The 24,397-nt window shown below is 40.1% G+C and overlaps 3 protein-coding genes across 4 annotated transcripts in view; 1 reads left to right on the top strand and 2 right to left on the bottom strand.

Moving 5' to 3' along the window:
- Positions 1-6,581, bottom strand: part of top2a (DNA topoisomerase II alpha) — a 31,714-nt gene extending 25,133 nt beyond the window's left edge. The window contains exons 1-3 of one of the 2 annotated variants that reach the window (XM_077550911.1): positions 6,548-6,581; positions 3,189-3,290; positions 67-149 (exon numbers count right to left, since the gene is read on the bottom strand). The gene's annotated coding sequence lies outside the window, so the exon portion shown is untranslated. Of the gene's footprint in view, positions 1-66; positions 150-2,660; positions 2,722-3,188; positions 3,291-6,547 lie in introns of those variants that run through there. The other variant, XM_077550910.1, reaches the window with a different exon arrangement.
- LOC144038456 (uncharacterized) lies at positions 4,855-7,077 on the top strand. The gene is made up of 4 exons (XM_077550987.1): positions 4,855-5,168; positions 5,727-5,834; positions 6,209-6,349; positions 6,481-7,077. The coding sequence occupies exons 1-4, from the start codon at positions 5,004-5,006 to the stop codon at positions 6,691-6,693; spliced, it is 627 nt and encodes a 208-aa protein (XP_077407113.1). The 5' UTR covers positions 4,855-5,003; the 3' UTR covers positions 6,694-7,077.
- Positions 7,078-8,057: 980 nt separating this feature from the next.
- Positions 8,058-22,883, bottom strand: med24 (mediator complex subunit 24). Its single transcript, XM_077550919.1, has 26 exons — positions 22,623-22,883; positions 22,291-22,421; positions 22,074-22,156; positions 21,960-21,998; positions 21,627-21,700; positions 21,295-21,518; positions 20,231-20,342; positions 19,972-20,122; positions 19,670-19,783; positions 18,852-18,905; positions 18,688-18,770; positions 18,502-18,588; positions 18,232-18,331; positions 16,776-16,918; positions 16,233-16,270; positions 16,063-16,145; positions 15,731-15,909; positions 15,323-15,422; positions 14,918-15,093; positions 13,860-14,124; positions 13,069-13,250; positions 12,902-12,995; positions 12,726-12,825; positions 11,691-11,771; positions 10,154-10,302; positions 8,058-8,205 (listed from the first exon to the last, which is right to left on the bottom strand). Exons 2-26 carry the CDS (start codon positions 22,418-22,420, stop codon positions 8,089-8,091), a joined length of 2,958 nt encoding a protein of 985 aa, XP_077407045.1. The 5' UTR covers position 22,421; positions 22,623-22,883; the 3' UTR covers positions 8,058-8,088.
- Between the last annotated feature and the right edge of the window lie 1,514 nt (positions 22,884-24,397).

The raw sequence follows: 24,397 nt of genomic DNA, 5'->3' as shown, positions 1-24,397 counted from the left end.
TAATGCCGAGAGTCAAAACAAGGAATGATGCAGCATGAGAGGCTAAACAGCAATTCTTTATCTTACCTCGCTTTTGCTCAGACAGGATTGGAGTTGTTTTTATTATATTCCACTGGGGGGGATAAATTGTCATCTGCTGCAACGCTTTTCTGTGCACAGAATATACAGGGTGTGGTTTTATTTTGATCAGAATTGTGTGCTTATAACAACAGCATGAGACAACATTTCATCTTTTTTTTTTTTTTTGTAATGACTATTTTTTATCATTAAAACAGCCATCTAATTTTTTTTTTTACTATTCATTAGGGTCAAAGGTGAGCTGGCGTCGATCCCGGCTGCTTTTTCTACACATAGAACTGTTGTCAGGCTCACATAGAGACCAAATGAGGCTCTTGAGGGCCAAAAGTTTGACATGAGTCAAGAATAATCGTCTCAGACTATGCTTTCCTAGTTTTCAATGTATCCTGAGACCATTGTGTAATACTGACCCCACCCACTGTGGTTTCCAAATAATATTCATTGCCTTATGACCTTGTAGGTCTGTTTAAAAAAAAAAAAAAAAAAAAAGGATGACAGTGGAATCTCCTATTTCACAATTTCCCACGACAACTGCACTGGAAGTATTTCATCCGCTCAATCTCCACAGAAAAGGGAAGTGATTATCATTTAATTATAGTATTTGCCCAGACTGCTCTAATAAGACCTTTTTTTTTTTTTTTCCCCCACACACAGAGGGAGCAGAAAGAATAGCGCGACTGCCTGCTGAATAATGAAATTCGCTGTTGGAGATGTGGGAAATGGTTTGTCAACAAGGGTATCCCTGTTTCCAGCACGCACAAAAAACGCCTGCGGAGCAAAGCAAGGCCTATGCATGATTCATGATGGCCGCAAAAAAACACTTGAAAGACTGAGAACGCGCACAGAATGTGTGTGTGTACAACCCAGTTTCTTTTTTCTTTTCTTTTTTTCCCCTATTATTTCATAACATTTATTTGGGCAACATGGCTGCCAGTGCAAGTATGTCGATGTTATTTGTTTATTTTTATCAGGGATGTGATTTGACCAAAGTGAAATTATCTGAAAATTTAGCCCGGGGTCTGGGGGCCGCTGGCACCCAGCTAGGTCCAGGGCAGTGCCCTGGTGGGGGGACAAGAGGGGCCGGAGCCCCCCGGAGCTCATGGGTTTTCCGTGTTTTTAAGTACTTTCAATGCACTCACATGACAAAGAAATAGACAAAACAACAGCATAAATTTCCAATGTATATTGAACTATCCCATATAAAATGGCAGTTTTAGTCAACTCAAAATCAGTCACATTCAAAAACATTGGACTGCCTTTGCTTTTAAAAACGATCACTGAGAATATCATCATATCTAACTAATGTGATTACTAAGTTAACACATAAATAATGTTGAAGAGTTTAAATTTCATGAACAAATAATTGTATCATGACCAAATGAAAAGTAACTCATATTAGAGCATACCACAAATGTCTTTGTTATAGCAGAAGATGTTATCTGTCGGAGTCATGTGCATACACAATCAACTACTAAAAAAAAATAATAATAATAATATATATTTTTTTGGGGGGGAGATAAAAAAAGCGGAATTACGCGAATTAGCGGAAAAATCACATCCCTGTTTTATTTTTTTTTGGGGGGGGGGTTCCCAATCTGTTGCCATGTCAACCTAATCTGCCCAGGGCCTTCAGAATCATCAGTGCTGACCCATGTAAGCTAAACTACATTAGCAAAAAAAAATAAAAAATCAGATTTCAAATTTGTCATCACAGCTCAACATAAACTGCATCTTTGGTAAATATGATGATATGATATATATATATATATATATATATATATATATATATATATATATATTAGGTGTGTTAAAAAAATCGATTCGGCAATATATCGCAATATTACAGCGCACAATTCTCGTATCGATTCAATATGCAGCATGAGTCCATTTTTGCAGATCAAATTTTGACGGAAATATTCAACAAAATGTCCTTAATTAGAGTTAGGGTTCACACTTTAAGCATGGAAGAATGTTATATTAAATGGAACATTAAGCCTTAAAATTTGATTTTTTTTTTTGTTTGTTAAATACAGTGGACCACAGTTTATAAGCCTGAAGTACATTTTTATACAAATCTTACAGTGTACATGTACGAGGAGTTTATTGATTAGTATTTTCTAAATTTGAGTAAAAATAAAATAAAAAAAATCAAAATAATTGACTTATAGATTCGTATCGGGATTAATCGATGTAAAATCGAATCGTGACCTATGAATCGTGATACAGATCGAATCGCAAGCTACTAGGCAATTCACGCCCCTAATCTATATCATATGAGCAATGTAATATTTTAAAAAATTGTGAATTATGAACGTTGACATGCGGAATATTGATTGTACTTATGCAATAGTGACAATATTATTGACCATAAAGTATTCATCTCCTAAATTATGCACTTCTCTTTTGTCCACCAACAGGTGTACGTTCGTGCAGGGGTAACGGTAATGTAACACCTGACACAAATGTCACCGGGTGGGGGGTTTATTTAAATTTTGCCTGCGGGCTCGAGTTGCAGCCGCATGCTAGCTTAGACACAGTGCACTGGCGTGAGCGTTACACCTGCAGGTAAATGGCGCACACACCTCACGTAAGGTGACACGTCAAACGGCGGGTAGCGCGGCCCTCGTCGCGGGATTGGGTTGCAGGTGAAATTGCTTCCAGCCACGTTTATGACATGAGGAGAGGAGGGCCCCCGCTAAGGCAGAAAATGGTCAAATGTCACTTAATTGGTTAGGAAATTATCATTTGTTTACCACAAATAATGTATGTTTATTAAACAGGCCCGGATTTCATACTAAGTCAAATTGAGAATGAATTGTTTCGCAAAAACACAGCGCTCTCTGCCGTTGGACATTTGCAAATGGAAGGTGTATTTATTGCAATGCGAGGCAAATCCATCTACCGATCCGATTTACAATTTGCATTTCTTCTCGTGTAGGCTTTGCCGCAATACGAGATGAATCTGCTTGTGTCAAGGACATGAGTGGAGAAACCTGTGGCATCTTTGTGAATGCTTTCTTTGCCTGTCATAAAAAAAAAAAAGAAGAAGAAGAAGAAAACAGCCCTCTTCAATCAAACAAGACTGACCTGCAGGTCCGCCTTTTCAATACCTGTCTGGAGAGCCAAGCCGCTGTTGATCCTCCACAAAGCCTCATTTCAAATTACTGGAAATTGCAGGCTAGAGATGAATGTGATGAAAAGCTGCAGTATTCCTGCAACACATTTGAAGAATCACAGCCCAAAATATCAATTGATGCCCATTCTTTAGTTTGCATAGAAACAGCTGAGATTTAGCTTGCAGTACAAAATCTTCCACTAGATGGCACTCTTTCTCTTTTTACAGACTTTGGAAGTCTTGACAGCCGCCCACAGCACATAGTTACTCCATGACATTCGAGAGTCCCTTTGGACAATGCAATTTGTACATATCGCATGACAAAATTATGTAACCTTATATAACTGCCTCAAGGGCTTTTTTTTTTTTTTCCCAGAACTGTGTCCTAGTGGTTATCATGCCTGCCTCACAAGTCAGAGGTCAGGGGTTTGAAACCCAGCCAACAATGATCCAATCCAAAAATAATTTACCAGTGATTCTCTAGGAAATTTTAATCCAATAATTTACCTGGGTGACTGAACACCCTGCTGACCAATTTTTGTGGTCGACTTAGACGAGCTAGCCAACACCCCCAGCCCTAATAAACGTAATTTAAGCAAATTTGTGATTTTCAGAAGTAAAAAGTAGCACTAATAAGTAGCCAAGAAGTAGCTTTCAGCTTCAACAAGGTTACTGACCCCTCGTGTATACAATGTGAGTCGTACGATTAGCTGGCGACCAGTCCCAGGGTGTTTCTCGCCACACATCGCTCACAGTGAGCTGGGATCGGCTTCAATACGCCCTAATGAGGATAAGCTATACAAAATGGATGGAATGAATTACAACTTTATTGTTATTAAAACAACATATTCTCAAACTGACTACCAACTGAATTTACTAGACGCCCTTTAGGTGGATATTTGGGGGTCCATGCCCCATTGACCCCCCCCCCCCCCTTTAGCACCACTGATCCCTGAATTTTCTGTTTTTTTTGTGAAAATGTAGTAACCTTATTTTCCCTAAGGAGTAGAAAGTAATGACAATTTTCAAATATGGGGACAAAAAAGTTGCCGGAAAAATAAATAGTGAAGTACAGATACCTGAAAAATTTACTTCAGTACAAAGTATTTGAGCTTCTTTTTTTTTTGCTACTTCCTACAGCTGATTTTTTTTAATGGTATTTTTGTCAGTGATTCACAAAACTAAATACTGTAATCACTTACAAATATTCTGTGATCCAAATAAATGTATTGCTCATCAGTTTCCAAAATTGGCCTTTTGTCAAGAAATTAAAAGGAACTCTGCAATCACTGACAATGACACGCTGTCCTCGGCGAGTATTGGGAAAGCCCAGGATATGTCCACTGCTTGCCACTCATATATATACACACGTACGTATGACATTTAGTGTGCTCAATCAATCAACTGTGTACACTTGAAGTCAGTTCACGAGACTGCTGAAGGCCATGAACATCCTGATTGGTGAGTAGTGACGTCAGAAGGGTGAAACGCTGCGCACTCTATGGCTGAAAAAAGTAGTTTAAGAATTTTTGTTTAAAATTAACCAGACTTTTTTAATAGCCATATTTGATATACGTGTGTTTTGATTGATTGATTGTTTTTATTTTATTTTTTTAAACATGCGTTTCTAATTGATTTGTAGTAGCGGGCTCCGTCACATGATCAGCTACTTTGGCCTGGAGGGAGGCAGCACACGGAGGGGAGAGCCAGAGAGAGCTCAAGCCTTGTGCTGCACGCCTTTTGGATTCCACTTTGTGAAATTCAAAATTTCTGTTATTTCCCTACAGTTTTCGTCCTGCTTCTCTCCCACATGGCCAGGATTGCTGGCGCCGCGCCTCTACCAGAGGTTTGCGCCGACATGTGCGCACTTGTTGACGAGGCGCAATTCCAAGCGTTAGTCCGGAGGAGCCGCAGTTTAAACGCAAAGATTCTACAATCCATCCCCGAGGTGTACAAATCGATTATCCACATCGAGGTGAGAGGCTCTCCGTCTTTTCCTAGCTGGTATCTTAATTATTGGGCTATGAATGCTAGCAGGTTGCGGATCCAATTGGATTGTCGCACACGCAGTGGCTGTAAAGCGACTAGGTATTAATAATCGAGCTGGATGGAATCGTCGGATATATTCTGGTCATTTGCCTTGGTGACCAAATTAACAATTCCTGGCGTCCAAATCAAAGATAAGACGGTGAAAGGAAATGTTTACTTTCAGTTTCACTTCTAAAATATTAAGCAGTTTTTCATTTTGCTCAAAGTTATGATTTTTCTTTTTTTTTTTTGGGGGGGGGGGGTCTTTCGCAATCTGGGGCTTTTCTCCAGCTTCCTCCCAGTACCACATTCCCAAAATACGCAGGTTCATTGGAGGCTTAAGAGTCCTTAGCTGTGTATGTGACCATTTCATTGCTTGCATTTCTAATATATCTATTTTTTTATTACATTTTAAAACAAAACAAAAAGCTAAAAAAAAAGTGAACAAAAGCAAATCTCACCATGTTGTATGTAACATGTCTGTGCTCTCGTTTTCCCACCTCAGACTCTGAAGCTGAATTCTTCCGAAAACGCCAATCTCGACATAGTAGCGTCTAACATCAACTTCCCTGATGCTCCTGTGCTCAAAATTGCTTCAGAAAAAGTTCCATTGGTGAGCGAGTGCTTTTTTCCCCCTAAATGGTTCATTGTCATTGGACTCAGTAAAAATTGTTGTTGTATGTATTGTAATGATATCAGTTAATGTCATCGTACTTTGTTTAGGGATAGGCACCTTAATTGGTTATGCATTTGGTAGATTATGTGAAATTGTTGTATTGTACTGTAATAGCAATTATCCCAAATCCATTGCAAGATTTTCCTCATAATTCAATTTTAGTGCCCATCCCTAAAGACCATTACATTTCATTGAAACTTTTTCATTAGTGTCAAGTGTTTTTTCTTGCCTGATTAGTTAAAGTAAGGAAACTGGTCCCATCGATGACTTAACCAAAAGCCTGCTGGTTGTTTTTTCCCCCCCCCAATCAGGAGAGCAGTCTGATCAACACGCACAAGGGTCTGCAGCTGCACCAGGCTTTGCTGAGCGCCGTCTCACCCGAGCTACAAAACACGCAGAGAGTGACTGACCTCATGCACACGGTCCGAGATCTTGCTATTCAAATTGGCAAGGTAAAACAATGACATCAATGCCTCTGTAATTCTTTAGTCAACTTTGTATGACCAGTGACGGCAATAGTTGAATTTCTGACAATTTGACTTTTTGGCGTGATCGCTTTTGCCATCTTTAACGATCCCTACAGATGCTGCGAGCTCTCCAGACAGATTATGTCATGCAGACAACCCCGAGCCCCGTGACCTTACACCTACCGGGCGGCTTTGAGGTCCAGGTGGCCGCCCACCTGACGCTGGTGCAGCTCCAGTCTCTGAGCCAGGATATACACCGCTTCCTCAGGGGTCTGGACACAAGCCATGTGGAGGAAACGGACAGTGATCGGCTGACAACTCTGAAATAGCACTGCTAGCTTTTTTTTTTTTTTTTTTTTTTATAAACCAGAAGTATTTATTGATCTGATAAGGGATTTATTTTTTTATTTGCATATTTATTTTTATGTATTTATTTATTTTTGGATTGAACAGCTGAGATGACTTGTTGCATGCTGCCTTGTGTCTACAATCACCGCCACCACTTTGCCTGTGTCACACTAATGCAATCTTAACAATCAAACGCACTAATACGTACGAGTCTGGCTATCAATGGAATATTATTATTAGACATAACGTGGCATCATGTAATACTAAGTTCAATCAAATGTAATATATATTATTTATGAAATATTTTTGTATGAATGTTCATGCCGATAGTATTTATAATCTACTTCAATAAACTGTTTTCTTAATTCCTGCCTCTCTGACGATCAATTCTAGTACAGGATGTCCACAAATTCGATTAAAAAAAATAATTAAAAAAATTACAAAAACAATTGATGAGATATGTTTATCAAATTTGTTCCATGTGCTTATTGAAACAAAATATCACTAATTGACAATCTTGGTGTGTTTCTTAAAAATAATGATGGCCATAAACAAGTTAAATTATAGGAAAAAAAACAAAAAAAAACCTCATAATTTCCACATTGTCAATTTGTTCTTCTGTGAAGAGACTTTAGACACTTGTGACACGTTAATTCAAACAGTGATGAGCTCATGTGAGCAACGGGGGAAGGAGGATTCGTGCCTTACGACTCTTGCAGCTTTGAGAGGAAGTGTTGTAAGCGCTTGGATGACTGCTGGCGTCACTCGGGGGGTGATGCAAAGGCTCCCTCATAGTCATGTGATGACGTCTCTAAACATGTGACCCTGCACCTGACGCAGGGATGATGCAAACGTTAAATAACAAACAGGATAAGGAAAGAGAAAAGAACCGCTTTTTTTTTTTTTTTTTTTTTTAATATCTTGACAACTTACCAAAAAAGTAGCAAATGTTTACAAACACACAATGGGTGAGCTTTTAAATGTAAATTCATATGGAGTTGGATTGGACAGCTTTACCACTATTAAAAATACAAACTACTCACAAAAGGTACGGGATACAATTTTAGGATGAACCTAAAATGCATTATAACCTTTACAAAAGCACTTCATTTGATTTTCTTGAATGAGCTCCACTGTAATCGTCTTAACCGGTAATTGATCCTTGAATGGACCAATACATTTACTGGTTCAATTATCAAACACCTGTTGTGAATTTTGTTTCAATAGTACTGAGGCATTGAATAGTTGGGACTGTTGGTACTCAAAAGTTTCAATTTGGTCAAATTATGCACCATTAAAAGGTTTTAGTGCGTCCATCCTGACATTTCACCCAAAAGCGGAATCCCCTTTTTTTTTTTGCGCAAGGACCTCAAATGTTACAAGGCAGCGATGGCTTTGGCCGCCACTCGCCTCCCCAGGGGCAGACTCAAGTCAGTGACCGCCAGGACCACTTTGGGTTTGGCCAGCGCAGGCAATTTCACCAACTCGGAGACCTGCGGGCACAGGAACGAGGTTGAGAAAAAAAGAAAAAGAAAAAAAAGAATGAAGGCATGCCACACATTGCACAACAGTTGAAAGACCCTGAGTAATGTTTTATTTTGCGGAAGAGGCCCATTAATCAGTTTTCCTGACTTTGTAAGTACTGTATATGCCCAGGCAAGTAACTTGCCCACTGATTTTCTCAGAGTCCAACCATTGGTGGTTAGGACCAATCACAACGCAACAGTGTGTTTGGGGGCGGGATATATGGCTGTGACGAAAACAAAAAGTGCCAAGGCCGGTGGGGGTGGGGGGGCAAACCAAACATGGCAGCACTGGTGGACAAATTCTGCTCTCGCAAAATTACCCCCAGTTTCATATTTGAAAGAACGGTGAGAGGCACTTTGTGCTTTTTTTTACCTGGTAAAGACGACATTTTAATCTGTTGCCATGATTGGTCAAAACCAAAGTTGTGGCGTGCACAAGTTGCCCAATCAGTGTGAAACATTGTCCTGAATGTCCCGCCTTTTTTGAACGGATCACATTGGAGCAGTCCCAGATTGATATTTTGGAGAACTCCTTTGAGTGTTTCACTTTATCAATCCAGCCCTTGCCAGGTTTAAACATCCAATGTTAGGAATAAGAAAATGTTAAGAAAATGGATGGATGGATGTTTCGGAATTGTAACTATTACAGGGATGTGATTTGACCAAAGTGAAATTATCTGAAAATTTAGCCAGGGGTCTGGGGGCCGCTGGCACCCAGCTAGGTCAGGTCCAGGGCAGTGCCCTGGTGGGGGGACAAGGGGGGCGGAGCCCCCCGGAGCTCATGGGTTTTCCGTGTTTTTAAGTACTTTCAATGCACTCACATGACAAAGAAATAGACAAAACAACAGCATAAATTTTCAATGTATATTGAACTATCCCATATAAAATGGCAGTTTTAGTCAACTCAAAATCAGTCACATTCAAAAACATTGGACTGCCTTTGCTTTTAAAAACTATCACTGAGAATATCATCATATCTAACTAATGTGATTACTAAGTTAACACATAAATAATGTTGAAGAGTTCAAATTTCATGAACAAATAATTGTATCATGACCAAATGAAAAGTAACTCATATTAGAGCATACCCTAAATGTCTTTGTTATAGCAGAAGATGTTATCTGTCGGAGTCATGTGCATACACAATGAACTACTAAAAAAAAAAAAAATAATCTGAATTTTTTTTTTTGGGGGGGAGATAAAAAAAAGCGGAATTCCGCGAATTAGCGGAAAAATCACATCCCTGCTATTAGTACTAACCGTTAGCATGTCAGTGCCGTTTTGCATTGTTTGTTAGCATTAAGCTAAGAGGTCTTTCCTAAGGCAAAGTTATGTGATTGTTCTAATCAGACAATGTGTAATCTCTTTGTTTAATTTGAAAGTAAACTTCAATTGGGAGTGACATCAACGAGACTGAAGCCTCTTTTTGATGAATTGCTCAATATTTACCAAAGTGCTGCTTATTGTGAAATGCGATGAAGTGAGTTCACTGCCACCGTACAGTGTTTGTCATGTTTGCGGTAACAAGCCAAACCCCAAAAATCCAATTACTTAAATCACGGGTCGTTATCTCGAAAAACTTGGAAGTCGTGTCAATCATATCTCAAGGCGCCATCTGAATACTCGCTTGAATTCTTATTGAAAATGTGCCAGGCACCACCACTATCCTCCCCGCATTAAAAAAAAAAAAAAAAAAAAGTACTGATGATTGATAAAGGGTAAGCTTACAAACATGATAAACTCCGCCGCCACAAAGGAATTCAGATAATCCGTTTTGTTGAGTCAACATCATTTTTGCAAGAGTAAGCATGTAATTCCACTATTTTCCAGTAAGGCTTGAGAGAAGGAGGCCCCGCCCGGCCCGGCCCTCCCTCCCTCCCCTCCACCACCTGTCTGGCCTCTCCTCCTGACTCACCATTGTAAAAGGCATGAACTGCAGGATGCTTCCACGACTTCCCTGCTCCAGGCATTCCACACACTCCTCCATGAAGCTATGCACAAACTGGGTGTGAGGCCCCGCCATCTTGGAGCCCAGGATGGAAGAAATGAGAAGGAAAAGGTTGGCTGCGGAAAGGGAAACGAATGCCATCAATTGTCAGGGTTGACGTGACGTTGCATAATTCTCCTGAAAGTTAAACGATGGAAAACGTTGTGTTTCTATGTTTATCACACAATCCCAATACAAAAATGGGCAGAAAATTCTTGCTTTTTAACTCATTCACTGCCATTGACGGCTATAGATGTCAAAAATTCATTAGAACTATTTCTACTAGTTTAACACTTTTTCCCACTTTTGTTAAGTTTTTGTTGTTGTTGAGTATGAAAACCTGGGGAACAATTTTTACATTTAGAACAGATATAAAATTTAGGATTAATCGTGAGTTAACTAGTGAAGTGATGCCATTAAATACAAAAAATGGAATCACCTGACACCCCAATTTTTTAATAATCTTTTCTTCTTCCTTTTTTTTTTTTTAAAGTAATTTTAATAATTTTACTTTTTTAATTTTTTTTTCTTTTTTTAAGAAAAGATTATTAAAAAATTAGGGGCGTCAGGCGATTATATAAAAAAAAAAAATCATAATTAATGACTTCACTAGTTAACTGACAATTAACTCTTTGTGTGCCAAAAACGTTAAATAACGTTTAGTAAAATCCTATGGAGGAGTGCCAAAGACGTTAAAAGACGTTTGTTTCAAAACAGAGGTGAAACTAACCATTTTCTATTGTGGATTACTGAAAAACGGAATAAGGTAGAAACAAACTTTTTTTTCTGATGAAAGATGATAGTCCAATCTTTTTTTGGTAGTATGTGTGTTTCCATAGTCCAAACACATAATTTTCTATAGACCATGAAAGATCAGTCAAAATGCTTAAAATCGGCTGGCACCCACGGCATCCCTTTTCTGAAAACGTCTGGCAGTCAAAGAGTTAATAAAAAAATATATATATCTGTTCTAAATGTAGAATAAAAAAAAATCTTTCTAAGTTTTCCATACTCTTGTTAACAAAAGTGGGAAAAAAATTGAAACTAAGAAATAGTTCAAATGAATTTTTGACGTCTATAGCCGTCAATGGCAGTTAATGAGTTAAAGATTATGCGCACTGATTTTCATTATTGTTTTACAGTACTTTATAACCATCTCCAACGAGGTGAATCCAAGACATCTATTGTGACACAAAGCAATTTTCTGTCTAAGACCTTGCGTGGGTTGTAACGACAAAACAAATGAAGACAGTGGGGGGGCGTGGCGGCGGGTATTGGGGGCGGGGGGGGGGGTTCAATGGGGACACTTCCCGGTGAGTAACAAGTGAGGACACCGGATGGCACATCATTCATTGCAACAGTTCTACTTATGAAGGAGGAATCATATAGCGAGAGGCAGGAAGTGCATCAATTTTCCACATTTCAAGGAAAAGGGGTCAGCGTCTGGCAAAGACAGATATCTCACCCAGGACGCGGTTGAGTGGGTCTCTCATGTTGACAGTGTGGAGCTGGGAGGCCGAGAGGGAGCTGCTCATAGATCGGTCTCCTGAATGATACCGGGGGGAGCAAAAGTACAGATATAATAACATACGCACAAAATATCAATTTGTGGGTTTCATATTATTACCATGAATGAACCAGAGATGGGTGGTGATGCCCTACATTTAAATACAAGTATTTTTTGTCAAAAGGAAAGCCGATGGCTTAGAAGTACTATTCTGTTGTGGCTGTCGCAATGTGATCCTCGTGTAATGTTGTGAAAGACTAGCAGGCTTCCTTCCGCTGTAGACCGACATTCCTAAAATAGCCTTATGAGACACATTTCGGTTTCTCATTGAGAAAATATTACTACTAGAGTAAAGGTTTTAACTAGCTTGTTTTCATTGTGAATGTGCTGTACAGCGGTTCCCACGAGATACGAGTTTAATTCACAATCCGCGCGCGTAACGCAAAATTCTCACATCTCAAATCATCTTTCTCCATTGTAATGACTAGAATGTCATTCATTAATTTGCTGCCAAAAACATATAAAAACGTTCTATTTTAAATATTACTATGCCCCCAAAGATGTATTTTTTAAGTTTATTTTATGCTAGAGCATACAGAAGGCTTTGATGCAGCCTCTGAACTGAATAGAATGGTTGTAGCAATGGTAGTTATTACAAAAAAACGGCCAGCAGGTGGCAGCAGAGTATACGAGATCAACCAGGGCCATGTTGCAAAAAAGCTCTTTCCCCTTTTGGATATTCACAGATTTGTGAATAAAGATGAAACTTAGCTATATTCTAATGCTAATTGCTGCAAAATGGAAACTGTTTTTTTTTTTTTTCTGATGAAAGAAGAGACTCTAATCTTTTCTTTTGGTAGGTTCCATGTTTTTATAGCAATAGAACGCAATATTCTGTGGCCCTTTCAAAATCAGTCAAAATCATGAGTTGAGTTCCATAGGTCAGGTCGACTAATATCAAGCTTGCATTGAAACAGCGATTCAAAGACTGACCTGGACTGGAAAGTGCAACAGGCTCATCCTCGTTGGAGCTGAGGAGACGCATGAGCTTGGATGGTTGCGTGTCATCCAGAGGAAAAAGGCTACTGTAGTCCTGTGATCCAAAAAATTCACACAATTGACATATCACACACATCATTGTAGGTCTGTTGCCTGCATGGTGCATTTACCTCAATATCCTCTCGCTGTCTTCTACGTTGATGAGCCGAGCTAGTACCTTTGTGGTTGGACGAGTAGGAGCTGAGTGCGCACCACACGGACAACCTGAGGGAGCATCAGGAGTGATCTTAAATACCGGCGCACAAAAGAACTGCATATCAATATTGGTCTTACTTACTTGGCCAGTGCTTTGCCAGGTGGGTCTACCAGGCTGTGCCAATGTGCAGAGTCAGTGAGCAGGTTGGGCACTATCGAGCCCAGCAAGGTCAGGGTGATCTGCTGACTGTCCAGACAGAAGATGCTGTAAAGCAACTCCACCACTCGATGGGCCCATTCCTGCCGGGTTTCCTTGAGCAGCTCCTAAAATTCGATTACACATGTTAACTCATTTTCTCCCAGAAACGTATAAACACATTCTATTTTAATGTTTTAAGTGTCCCAAAGACGCATTTATACGTTTTTTTAAAAATGTTTTTATTTATTTACGTTAGAGCATACACAGAAGGCTTTAACGCAGCCTCTGAACTGCAGAGAACGGGTGAAGCAATGGTAGTAATTACAAAAAGGTCGGTCTCAGCAGAGTATAAGAGATCAACCAGGGCCATTTTGCAAACAAGCTATTTTTTTTTCCTTATGAAAGAAGAGACTCTAATCTTTCTTTTGGTAGGTACCATGTTTTTATAGCAACAGAACGCAATATTCTGTGGGCCTTGCAAAATCAGTCAAAATCCAGTAAAACAGCCGGGAGCAAAGGGGGTTGCTTCAGGGAAAATGGCTAGGAGTGAATGCGTTAATATGACCAGTGCCTAAATTTATCTCAATTAAGATACACACACTCATGGTGAACAGTTATATTTTATTAGCCTGATAATTGCTTAAGCCATATTGAAATATTTTCTTGTTTTTAAAAAAAACAAAAAAAAAAACAAGAATTGGACACATTTAGTAAGCTTTTTTTCGACCACCTACCTTGACCAAATTATTGGTGAACCAGAAGACGCCGCCCATGTTGAGCAGGCTCTGGAACAGATGCAGCGCTCGACTGTCCACCCAGCCTTTGCGCAGAACCACCTGGAACTGTTTGGTGAGGGCGGCTTGGATGGGCTCTTTGGCCGGTAGCAGGTTGCGGTAGGGTATGGGCTCCTGGCCCTCCATGGGGGGCCGCAGAGCTGCCGCCGTTTGTTGGAAGACGTCAGCGCACATGTGCTCCATGATGGAGCTCATTATTATCACACTGGGGGAAGCATAAAGGGAGAGGGTCATATCCTGTACACAGATACAGTGCGTGTATATTTATTGAATTGAAGCAAAAAAAAAAATTTCCATTATTTTTTGTCATTATGTTTTTCTGTTGTCTGTATGTTCATGAGTGTATTTTTCATATTTAAAAACACATTGCAACACTTTTCGGTGGGTCTTTTGGGAGGCTGGAACAAATTAATGGCTTTTCCATTCATTCAATGGCGAAATATGATTTGAGTGTTTTGATTTATGAGAATGGTCCAGGAATGAATTAAACTTGTATCTCAAGGCAACTGCATACATACAATAGTGGCGGCTCAATGAAGACGTACAATGTATTATCGATCAAAATTAATTTTAGCTGAAGATGTATGACACTATCGTTATAATAGTCGATTTTTTTTTTAAATACTCAAAATAGTGAAATAAATGAAAAGTCATTATCTCTTTGACTGCCAAAAACGTTAAATAACGTTTAGTAAAATCCTATGGAGGAGTGCCAAAGACGTTAAAAGACGTTTTTTTCCAAAACAGAGGTGAAACTAACCATTTTCTATAGTTGATTACTGAAAAACGGAATAAGGTAGAAACAAACTTTTTTTTTCTGATGAAAGATGAGAGTCCAATCTTTCATTTGGTACTATATGTGTTTCCATAGTCCAAACACATAATTTTCTGTGGACCTTGAAAGATCAGTCAAAAATGCTTAAATCGGCTGGCACCCACGGCATCCCTTTTCTGAAAACGTCTGGCAGTCAAAGAGTTAATGTGAATCATGTATATACCGTTCGCTGTAAAACTGCAGCGTGTTTTCGCCATAGAGCGGGGTGACAAGCTGTCGGATCATGGTTTGAGGCTTTTCCCTCTCATCCCGCCCCAGCATCCTCACGTGGGCCACCAGCCACGCCACCGCGCAGATTGCCATACTGCAAACTTTGCCCTTGATGTTGTCAGTGATCTTCTGTGCTTGAAGAAAGGGGGGGGGGGGGGCGACAAAAAGAGGAAGACGCAATTGTGAATGGAAAGAGAATGCGTGACGAAAACGAATCCGCATTGAGTCATACCAAAACTTCAATGGAAGAAGTAACCGGAGAAACTTATTAGACAACTCTCTGTGTTGTCACGGTTACCACAGAGTCCACTCATCCCTTTCTAAAGAATGTCCAAAATGAAAAGAAGACCGGACAAACCTGCACTGCCTCCACGGACAACACGCCGTTCTCCCATGCGTTCAAAACTTCCAAAATGGCCGCCGGGGTGCTGAGGCAGATTTCATGCCATTTCACTTGACTGTCAAATGAGAGAAATGACAATTTAGAGGGTAAACAAATTGGAATTTGTTTTGTGCCCCTTCAGTGTTTGTGTTGAAATAGCAGTTATTAAGCCTGTCAAAGGAGTTTCGCAGCATGTTAGCATAAAGCTAGCGGAATTCCGTTACATGAAATTGAAGATGAGAGGGGTAAAATTATATTGGAAAACAAAAATTATGGTCACCTTTTTCGCAGATTTATTTATTATTTATACGGTCTGGAATGTAACCTTGTGGAAAAAAAAAAGGGCTCACTTCAATTCAATACAATCAATTGAGTGCAACTCACACAAGCTTCATCTCAGAGGAATTGTTCAGCAAGGTCACCAGACTCTCTACTTTTCCGGGCTCGGGCCTGAAGCAAGGGTGGTCTGGGTTCAGAATCTTCCCTTCTTCGGGCATACACGTTTGGAGCCATGTCTCAAAAAAGGGCGTCTCCCCTGAGGGACTGGGGTCAGACAGGACCACCTGTTGGAGGAAGGCAGAACAGATCTCGCTTTGCTGCTTCGCCGCCATGTGACTGTCACAAATAAAGCGCCGGCGATGCCACCTTGTGGCTGTGCACCAAAATCATTGGATTGTGACATTTTACATGAAGCCAAGCATGACCAATTTGCTGACCTCGGACCCGTAGGTCTGCACCACATGGCAAAGCATCAGGAAGGAGATGTCGAAAAGCAGGGCCCGAATTGAAGCAGACTTGGCTGCGGAGGAGGAGGAAAAGTTCTTAGCATCCAACGCATTAAAAATCAGCAAGGTCGTGCAGGAATGCGGATCATAATTGTACTTACATCCTTCACCGCTGATGTGCTTGGGAAACTCATTAAGCCTGTCAAAAAAAAAAAAAAAAACTAAAAATAATGTTGCTAAAACCAGTTTAACTCTTTGACTGCCAAAAACGTTAAATAACGTTTAGTAAAATCCTATGGAGGAGTGCCAAAGACGTTAAAAGACGTTTGTTTCAAAACAGAGGTGAAACTAACTATTTTCTATTGTTGATTAATGAAAAACGGAATAAGGTAGAAACAAACTTTTTTTTTCTGATGAAAGATGAGAGTCCAATCTTTCATTTGGTAGTATGTGTGTTTCCATAGTCCAAACACATAATTTTCTATGGACCTTTAAAGATCAGTCAAAATGCTTAAAATCGGCTGGCACCCACGGCATCCCTTTTCTGAAAACGTCTGGCAGTCAAAGAGTTAATGCAAAATATGGCCACCAAATGAACACTATGACATTGACAATCTAAACTGAGAACGATTATCTCAGGGAAATCTGACACAGGTCTTACGCAGAAGGGGTGCCTAATGAAGTGTCTGGTACGTTGTACTAACTTGATAAATTTTCGGGCGAATGACTTGAGTTTCCCCGTGGCAGCTGCGGCCGCCAGGAGCAGATCCAAGCTCTTCCCTGACAACATATGACCAAGGACACCCAGAAGGCCCTCCGGAGACTTGGAGTGGTCGGCATCTACTGTCTAAATGGGCCAAACACAAGGTGAGTGGTGTTCAGTCAAAGAGTTAAAAAAAAAAAAAAAAAAAAAGTGGACTATGACAAACGTGGTTTTCACTAGCCAATGTAAAAATCTGTATTATTTGCTCATATGAATGCAGTTCCTACAGACAAAATATAAAAAAAAAATAAAAATAAATTAATCTCTCAGTATAAACTGATACGGATCAAATTTTGTCCAAAAATACACCTACCTATCTTTTTTGGTTACATTAATAATCATTACTAATGTGGTGGGTGGGAAGGACTCATCGTTATTGATGTTGAGACACAATGAGAACACCCAAAAAAATAAAATACCCCTCATTTTAGAAAGCACATTTTCTATTTGATCTCATATAATGAAAAATGGGAATCAGCATGGAGTAGTAGTCGGGAGGTCAAGGGGTCAAATCTGGAAAAACATTACAGAAATTGTCTGGCTGGTCGGCTTCATAACAATGATTTTGGTTACAGGGATGTGATTTGACCAAAGTGAAATTATCTGAAAATTTAGCCCGGGGTCTGGGGGCCGCTGGCACCCAGCTAGGTCCAGGGCAGTGCCCTGGTGGGGGGACAAGGGGGGGCGAAGCACCCCGGAGATCATGGGTTTTCCGTGTTTTTAAGTACTTTCAATGCACTCACATGACAAAGAAATAGACAAAACAACAGCATAAATTTATTCTGTCTATTGAACTATCCCATATAAAATGGCAGTTTTAGTCAACTCAAAATCAGTCCCATTCAAAAACATTGGACTGCCTTTGCTTTTAAAAACTATCACTGAGAATATCATCATATCTAACTAATGTGATTACTAAGTTAACACATAAATAATGTTGAAGAGTTCAAATTTCATGAACAAATAATTGTATCATGACCAAATGAAAAGTAACTCATATTAGAGCATACCACAAATGTCTTTGTTATAGCAGAAGATGTTATCTGTCGGAGTCATGTGCATACACAATGAACTACAAAAAAAAAAAGATTTTTTTTTGGGGGGAGATAAAAAAAGCGGAATTCCGCGAATTAGCGGAAAAATCACATCCCTGTGGTTATGAATTAGCCAGTGGGGAAATTTGGATCCCTTTTTAATGACATGATTCTAGGATTCATTTTCTTTCTAATTAAATAAAAACAGCAATTTTTCATGCTAATCATGCCTCCTAATTATGTAAACGATTGTGCACTGATTGAGCCTTTAAACTTTTAAGATTCTATTTGGTGCTGATTAGACACAATAATTAAAAAAAAAAAGAAAAGAAATGCATGCTTTTACGAGCTTTTTGTTTCTACCTTGAGAATATTGGTCACGGTGGGCTCAGCTCGGAGGATGAGGCCTGGGTTCGGTTGGATATTTGCATTTTCCGCGGTTTTTAGTTTTGGGGAGAACTTCCTGTCCTCCGTCAAATCAAAAGGTGCAGTGAGGTGGGGGCAGCGGATTGGAGGAGGGGTTTTGAGGAAGGAAGAAAAACAAGGGAGGGGATGCGTGGTACTACATTAATACATTGGAATATACCGATCGTAGTTAGGAATGTTAACAAGATTGGAGGAGGGACAATGTACCGTTTGGATGTGAGGACCTCTGTGTTGGAGTCGGACAGCAGGCCGAGCTTATTACACTCCTGGAGCAGCATGCCCAGGCAGTCACAGCTAGGAGGAAAGTGATTTATTATTTAGGATATAGCACTTTATCAAAAGACTTGCACAGCCGCTTTACTTTGCGGTAGTGCAGGAGTGTGGCGCACTCACTTGCATCTTTGATCAGCTTTGTCCAGCAGTGGCGTCAGTTTGAGGAGATACTGAAAGGCAACATTCACATCCTCCGTGAAGTCCTGGAAAATAAAGTGAACATTTTGAACATGTTACACGTTACAGCCTCTAAAACAGCGCGTGACTCATGAGCATCGTTTCACCTGTCCTTTGTCACCCTGAGGGTACTTTTTCAGCCGAAGCAGAACTTGTGGAATCTAGAAAAGGAAAAGAAAAGTCACGAGTTTTGTAGGGAAAGAAGGTTTTTCAGTTGTTTATGCAGGGATGTGATTTGACCAAAGTGAAATTATCTGAAAATTTAGCCGGGGGTCTGGGGGCCAACTCAAAATCAGTCACATTCAAAAACATTGGACTGCCTTTGCTTTTAAAAACTATCACTGAGAATATCATCATATCTAACTAATGTGATTACTAAGTTAACACATAAATAATGTTGAAGAGTTCAAATTTCATGAACAAATAATTGTATCATGACCAAATGAAAAGTAACTCATATTAGAGCATACCACAAATGTCTTTGTTATAGCAGAAGATGTTATCTGTCGGAGTCATGTGCATACACAATGAACTACTAAAAAAAAAAAAAAAAAAATCAGAATTTTTTTTTTTGGGGGGGGGGGGGGATAAAAAAAGCGGAATTCCGCGAATTAGCGGAAAAATCACATCCCTGTTTATGCTTGTGTTTACTGGGAACAGAAATTGCTTCTTATTTTTTTTTTACAAACTCTTCTAAAACAGTTTGAAATAGTCCAAACTGTTTTGGGATGAAGGAAGACCCTGACAGATTCATAGATTTAGTAGTATGTCTTGCCAGATTGTTACATACAAATTGAATTTCGTATTGATTGAAAGTAAAACAAACAAAAAAATTACAAGCCAATACTGTGGACGTCACTAATTTAGAGGAATTCTTCACTAATAAGTGAAAGGGCCAGTCCACAAATGAAATCATACATTTTACCTTGAGAAAGGTGAAGGCAGTCCATTTGAGCTCCTCGGTGCCCTCTGGTGACTCGATGAGGCCGGTGAAACAAGCCTTCCAGATCTCCAGCACGAAAAAAGGGGTAGGGATTCTCTGCAGAGGACAGAAAATTTATAAACGTGCTGCCATATATACATACATACATACACAAACATTGTAAAATGTGAACATTTGGGACAGCAAAAAAAAAAAAAAAAAGATTTGAGGGTCGCAACTGCCCAAAAATATTTACAATAAAATTCATCTAAAAGATCTTACAATAAACTGAAAAAAAATCACACCTGCATTCTCTTGATCATCATCAGCTGCTCAACCATCGGCTGTGTCTCCCCTGTCAAATTCATGGTCCCTTCCAGCATGATGAAGGTGTGGATTGATGGGAAGGAGGCGTGCAGCAGCGGGTCACAGTGCACAGACAGCATCTGTGGGATGCTGAGGACAAAGAGGAAAGAAAGAAGTCAGTGATTAAGATGGGACAAAATGGATATGCAAGACGCTCAAGGGCTTTGTGTCAGTATATACAAAGGAAGGAAAACGTACCCTTTCACCAGTAACAAGCTTTCCTCTAATTGATTCCGCAGTGTTGTGTTAGAGATACAGCTGAGGCCGTCGCTCACTTTAAGAATAGCTTGCTCTACGTTGCCCCAGGATCCTTCCGGAAATTTTTTTTATAAAAAATAGATCAACAATGTGCAACATCAACATGACCTGTGCATCTAGGACTCTCAATGTAGGAACATTTCAAAGCTTATACAGACGCTCCCCTACTTACGAACATTCGAGTTACGAACAACGGTACATACGAACATGTCTGCGCGCATGCGGGCATGTCAAAAAATGTTCGGAAAGAGATGCTGTAAGTTCGATTTTTTATTGCGCACCGTTTTCCGAGTACTGTAGTGCTTCTTTCCGCCGCTAATACCGACGCTTGGCGCTGTGAGAGCTCACCCAGCATTGGAGGCTCAGCAACGTGTCGAGGAGGAGGAAGAAGAAGAAACGCCTGTCGCTCATAGATAAAGCCATCGGACTCTTCGAGCATCAAGACCCAAATATTGAACGTTGCACAAAGGTTGCAAATCAATTGAATGATGCCATACAGTGCTACCGCATCATTTATGATGAAAAAAAGAAGAAAACTGTGCAATCGTCGTTAGATCGCTTTTTTCGGCCAGTTTCTAGTAAATCCTCCAAGGAAGATACTCATCAACCCTCATCTTCTTCTCCGCGACCCTCAACTTCTTCCTACATTGAAGTTACGGAGGAGGAAGTAACTTTTGAAGCCCATTCCAGCGACGACGAAGAACCTCTCATGATATAAAATCCTCCTCTTCCTCCATCAAATCCTTAAGCATCGAGTACATCTTCCAAAAGTAAGTTAAACTTCATTTTATTTATCTTATTACGTACATGTACATACTGTGTGTGTCTCTCGCTCTCTCTCTCTCTAACATACGTAGTACAGTACTGTACGTATTCTCTTTAAACATAAATTATAATACAAAATATAGCACTGAAGCAACTTACGAACAAATTCACCTTACGAACGATCGCTCGGAACGTAACTCGTTCGTAAGTTGGGGAGCGTCTGTACACAAATTTGACACCTTGATCTTCCAGTCGAGCGATGTGCACCAGGGCTCTGTTCTTGGTGCTGCTCATAAGTTTGTGCAGCCTCTCCCGTAACTCCGACAGACAGGCCTCCGTGCCGCTCAGCGGACCCGCTTCCCTCAGCCTCTCGCAGTAGCAGCCGCAGCCCTGCAGCAGCCACACCACCACCCCGAGCAGGGCGCGACACAGCCCGATGCATTCCTCGGCTTTCCCGTGGCAGCTTCAGAGTCACATACATGCAATTTAAAGGAGAAGACAATTCTTCTCATTATTTTTTTCGTATAATAGTATTGCGTTATGTGATGCACATTAAATAGAAATGAGTTACGTGAGACGATGGCAGAACATGTCCATGATCTCCAGGAGGGACTTGACGCACAGATCCCGAGAAAAATCATCAAACTACAGAGAGAGAGACAGAGGCAAATTTATTAGATCCCATGCATCTTAATATACTGTATAAACTGCATACAGTCAACCCTCATTGATTGTCCATTTGCAACCTCATTTAGTTAAGGACATTTTCTGTATAAACTGTAGCATGAAGATTCCAGTAGCACTCCGGCAGATCTACACTTCTCAAATTTGGAGCTACTATGTGTAATCGAATCCCTGGAAATAGCAAGGGTTGACTGTATTACCATGACTGTTATAATGTTACCTTGCTAATGGCTACGAGCACACTTGAATAAGACACCATCTAAAGACAGAGAGAGAGTGAGAGAAAATAATCAAAAATGGGAAATTGCAACACCTTTTTAAGTTGATCTGATACCTGTGAACTTATGGCATATTTGAGATAAGACAAGATAAGTGGGTTAGGAGATGGGCCAATCAACGCCTGCTCCATTAACGCCTCTGGAAGAGAAATAAGACAATATTGTAAGACAAACGTTATGAGAGGTACAGTATATTGTTTAAAGAAAACATTATGACAGGATTGATGAAGGAGGTCATGCAGAACGAAATGAAAAAGCAATGTTTGTGCTAACCTGCGAGGTTGAGATACTCCCATGTTGCTCCCTTTGGAAAGTTCTTCTTGATATTAACAGCCCACTGGTAGTCACTCCAGCGCTCCTTCCAAGCCTGCAGGATGGCCTGTTTCAGGTTGACCACCTTCATTCTGGGAAAGGAAAAAGGCTGGACATAAAATCCAAGTTTGAGACAACTACCACTGGATGCCGTTCATTCTTGCGTTTGAATGGATGCTAGCGCATCGCTAACTGTACATTCATTCGCTCCTTGAGGCATAATAAGAGCCGCGGAAAATATATTACCCGAAGAAAACACCCACTAAAATATAAGTCATTGATTTGTTCCTCACCTTGAGTTATATGTGTTTAAATTCGTAACATATATATATCTTCTGAACTCTCGGCGTCAATATTTCTTAGCATGCGAACACAAGCGACGCCATTTTGCTTTCAGTGATGCAGGCGATCATTGGTCAAAGCTCAGAGCATAACAATATTCTCTCCTCGGATTGGCTAAATGGAAGACAATCATAAAACAACCAGATACCGACCACGGGGTGCCGCTCTTTACCACCATGTTGTCAAACTTTGGGAAACAGGTAAACTATTCAAATAAAACCTTGTCAGTCTAAATAAAAAAAAGTCGCTATGAGGAGGTTAAAGTATTTAGGTAAATTAGTCATATTTTGACTTGAATTTCTTTTACCTTCCATAATCTATAGCTAAATGGTGAAATATTTTCTTGAAATCATTTTAGCCGAAAAATGTCCCTTGATCCACTCCAAAATCAAGTAAACTGCTTCAACATCCAAGTTGCTAGTTTGGAATAAATGTTCACTGTCTCCTTTGCTCTAGGCTGTGCCATCATCGTTTATAAAGAGACATTGTACCCTATTCAAAACAGAGACATTACTGGAGGCACTTGGAGGTCCCATGAAGGCAACAAAGGCGTCCATTCTGTCTGACACTGGAGACGTCCTGCTGGCAGTAGATGACCCCTGTGCCCTGGCACGGTGCAGGCAGGTATGCCATGGCGGGCTGATTGGTTGTTTAGAGATGTCTTATCTCTTTTCCTTCCACTGGGAGATGAATTTGAGAAGGGTGCTGACACGGGAACCTGTTGTGCCATCTCTGTGTGCATTCTCACGCTTGGGAAAGATGCACTTTTGTTGATTGAAACATACGTCAGCACAAATAAAATACATGTTATTGGGTTCACAGCACCAAAAGAATTAACCAGAAATGATTTGAATGTGTTTACAGTTGCAAGAAAAAAAGCATGTGAGCCATTGATTTTAATAACGGTCTATTGCTGTAACTTAATGAAAGGGGAAAAATTCACGGCCGATATATGAAGAAATCCGGGTACTGTAATTCTAAAGGGCTGTATGTTTCTTGAGTCGTGTTTATTTTACTGGTGGTTCGAGCCCCGCAGCACAAGATGCACTGCTGCCTTTTAAAGCAAAGCACACAATGGGTTGCAATCAAATAAACAAACCCTTGAGAGAGACTCAATTGTGAGCATCAATCTGTATATTTGGCCCCGATGAGGAGGAACGAAATCCAAACAGCGGCTCATTACTTTTGTTTATCTATATTTATTTTCCAGCCGTTTAGGGTTTTCCGCATTCAACTTCACTTTACTTTGAGACCATTTATATCCATTTATATTTAGCAAGTATCCCACCTACCTGGGGGCCTTTGGGCAAAGGTAATTATCTATGGTTAGGAATCCGGAAATGAGAGTGGGCCCCCTCAGGTTGTCCATTCATGTCACTTCATGAATCAATATGGACACAATAGAGACACCTGCCTGAGCAAAGAGGCTCATAAATAGTGTTGGACCAACCACTTCCTTCAAGTGCTCTTATAGGCAAATCAGGTCGCATTCACTTCACGTGAGGTTCGGCTGACAATTTGGTCATTCATGCGGGCATTTCGTCAGTTTATTCATCATCTTAACTGCACATGAACCTCAGTAAAACATGTGATTAATTACTCTGTGTATATCCTTTTTATGATTTGTATACTTTCTAAGATGCGCAAGGGATATTTCCTGCTTCCAGGATTAATACTCATCAAACAATAAGGGCAATAAGACTCAGATAAATAGAAAGGCAAAGAG

The sequence above is a fragment of the Vanacampus margaritifer genome, chromosome 18 (assembly GCF_051991255.1).
Source record: "Vanacampus margaritifer isolate UIUO_Vmar chromosome 18, RoL_Vmar_1.0, whole genome shotgun sequence".
Classification (NCBI taxonomy): Eukaryota; Metazoa; Chordata; class Actinopteri; order Syngnathiformes; family Syngnathidae; genus Vanacampus; species Vanacampus margaritifer.
The sequence above is the reverse complement of the archived record's forward strand: the minus strand, read 5'-3'. Positions and strand labels throughout refer to the sequence as shown.

Excerpts from the sequence above, each read along its gene's own strand:
- med24 (XM_077550919.1), bottom strand. The coding sequence starts at position 22,420 with ATGAAGGTGGTCAACCTGAAACAGGCCATCCTGCAGGCTTGGAAGGAG. Across the intron at positions 20,343-21,294 it reads CGCTCGACTGGAAGATCAAG|GATCCTGGGGCAACGTAGAG; the intron begins GTGTCAAATTTG and ends AATTTCCGGAAG. Across the intron at positions 12,996-13,068 it reads CCTGGCAAAGCACTGGCCAA|GTTGTCCGTGTGGTGCGCAC; the intron begins GTAAGTAAGACC and ends ATGCTCCCTCAG.
- LOC144038456 (XM_077550987.1), top strand. The coding sequence starts at position 5,004 with ATGGCCAGGATTGCTGGCGCCGCGCCTCTACCAGAGGTTTGCGCCGAC. Across the intron at positions 5,169-5,726 it reads AATCGATTATCCACATCGAG|ACTCTGAAGCTGAATTCTTC; the intron begins GTGAGAGGCTCT and ends TTCCCACCTCAG. Across the intron at positions 5,835-6,208 it reads CTTCAGAAAAAGTTCCATTG|GAGAGCAGTCTGATCAACAC; the intron begins GTGAGCGAGTGC and ends CCCCCCAATCAG.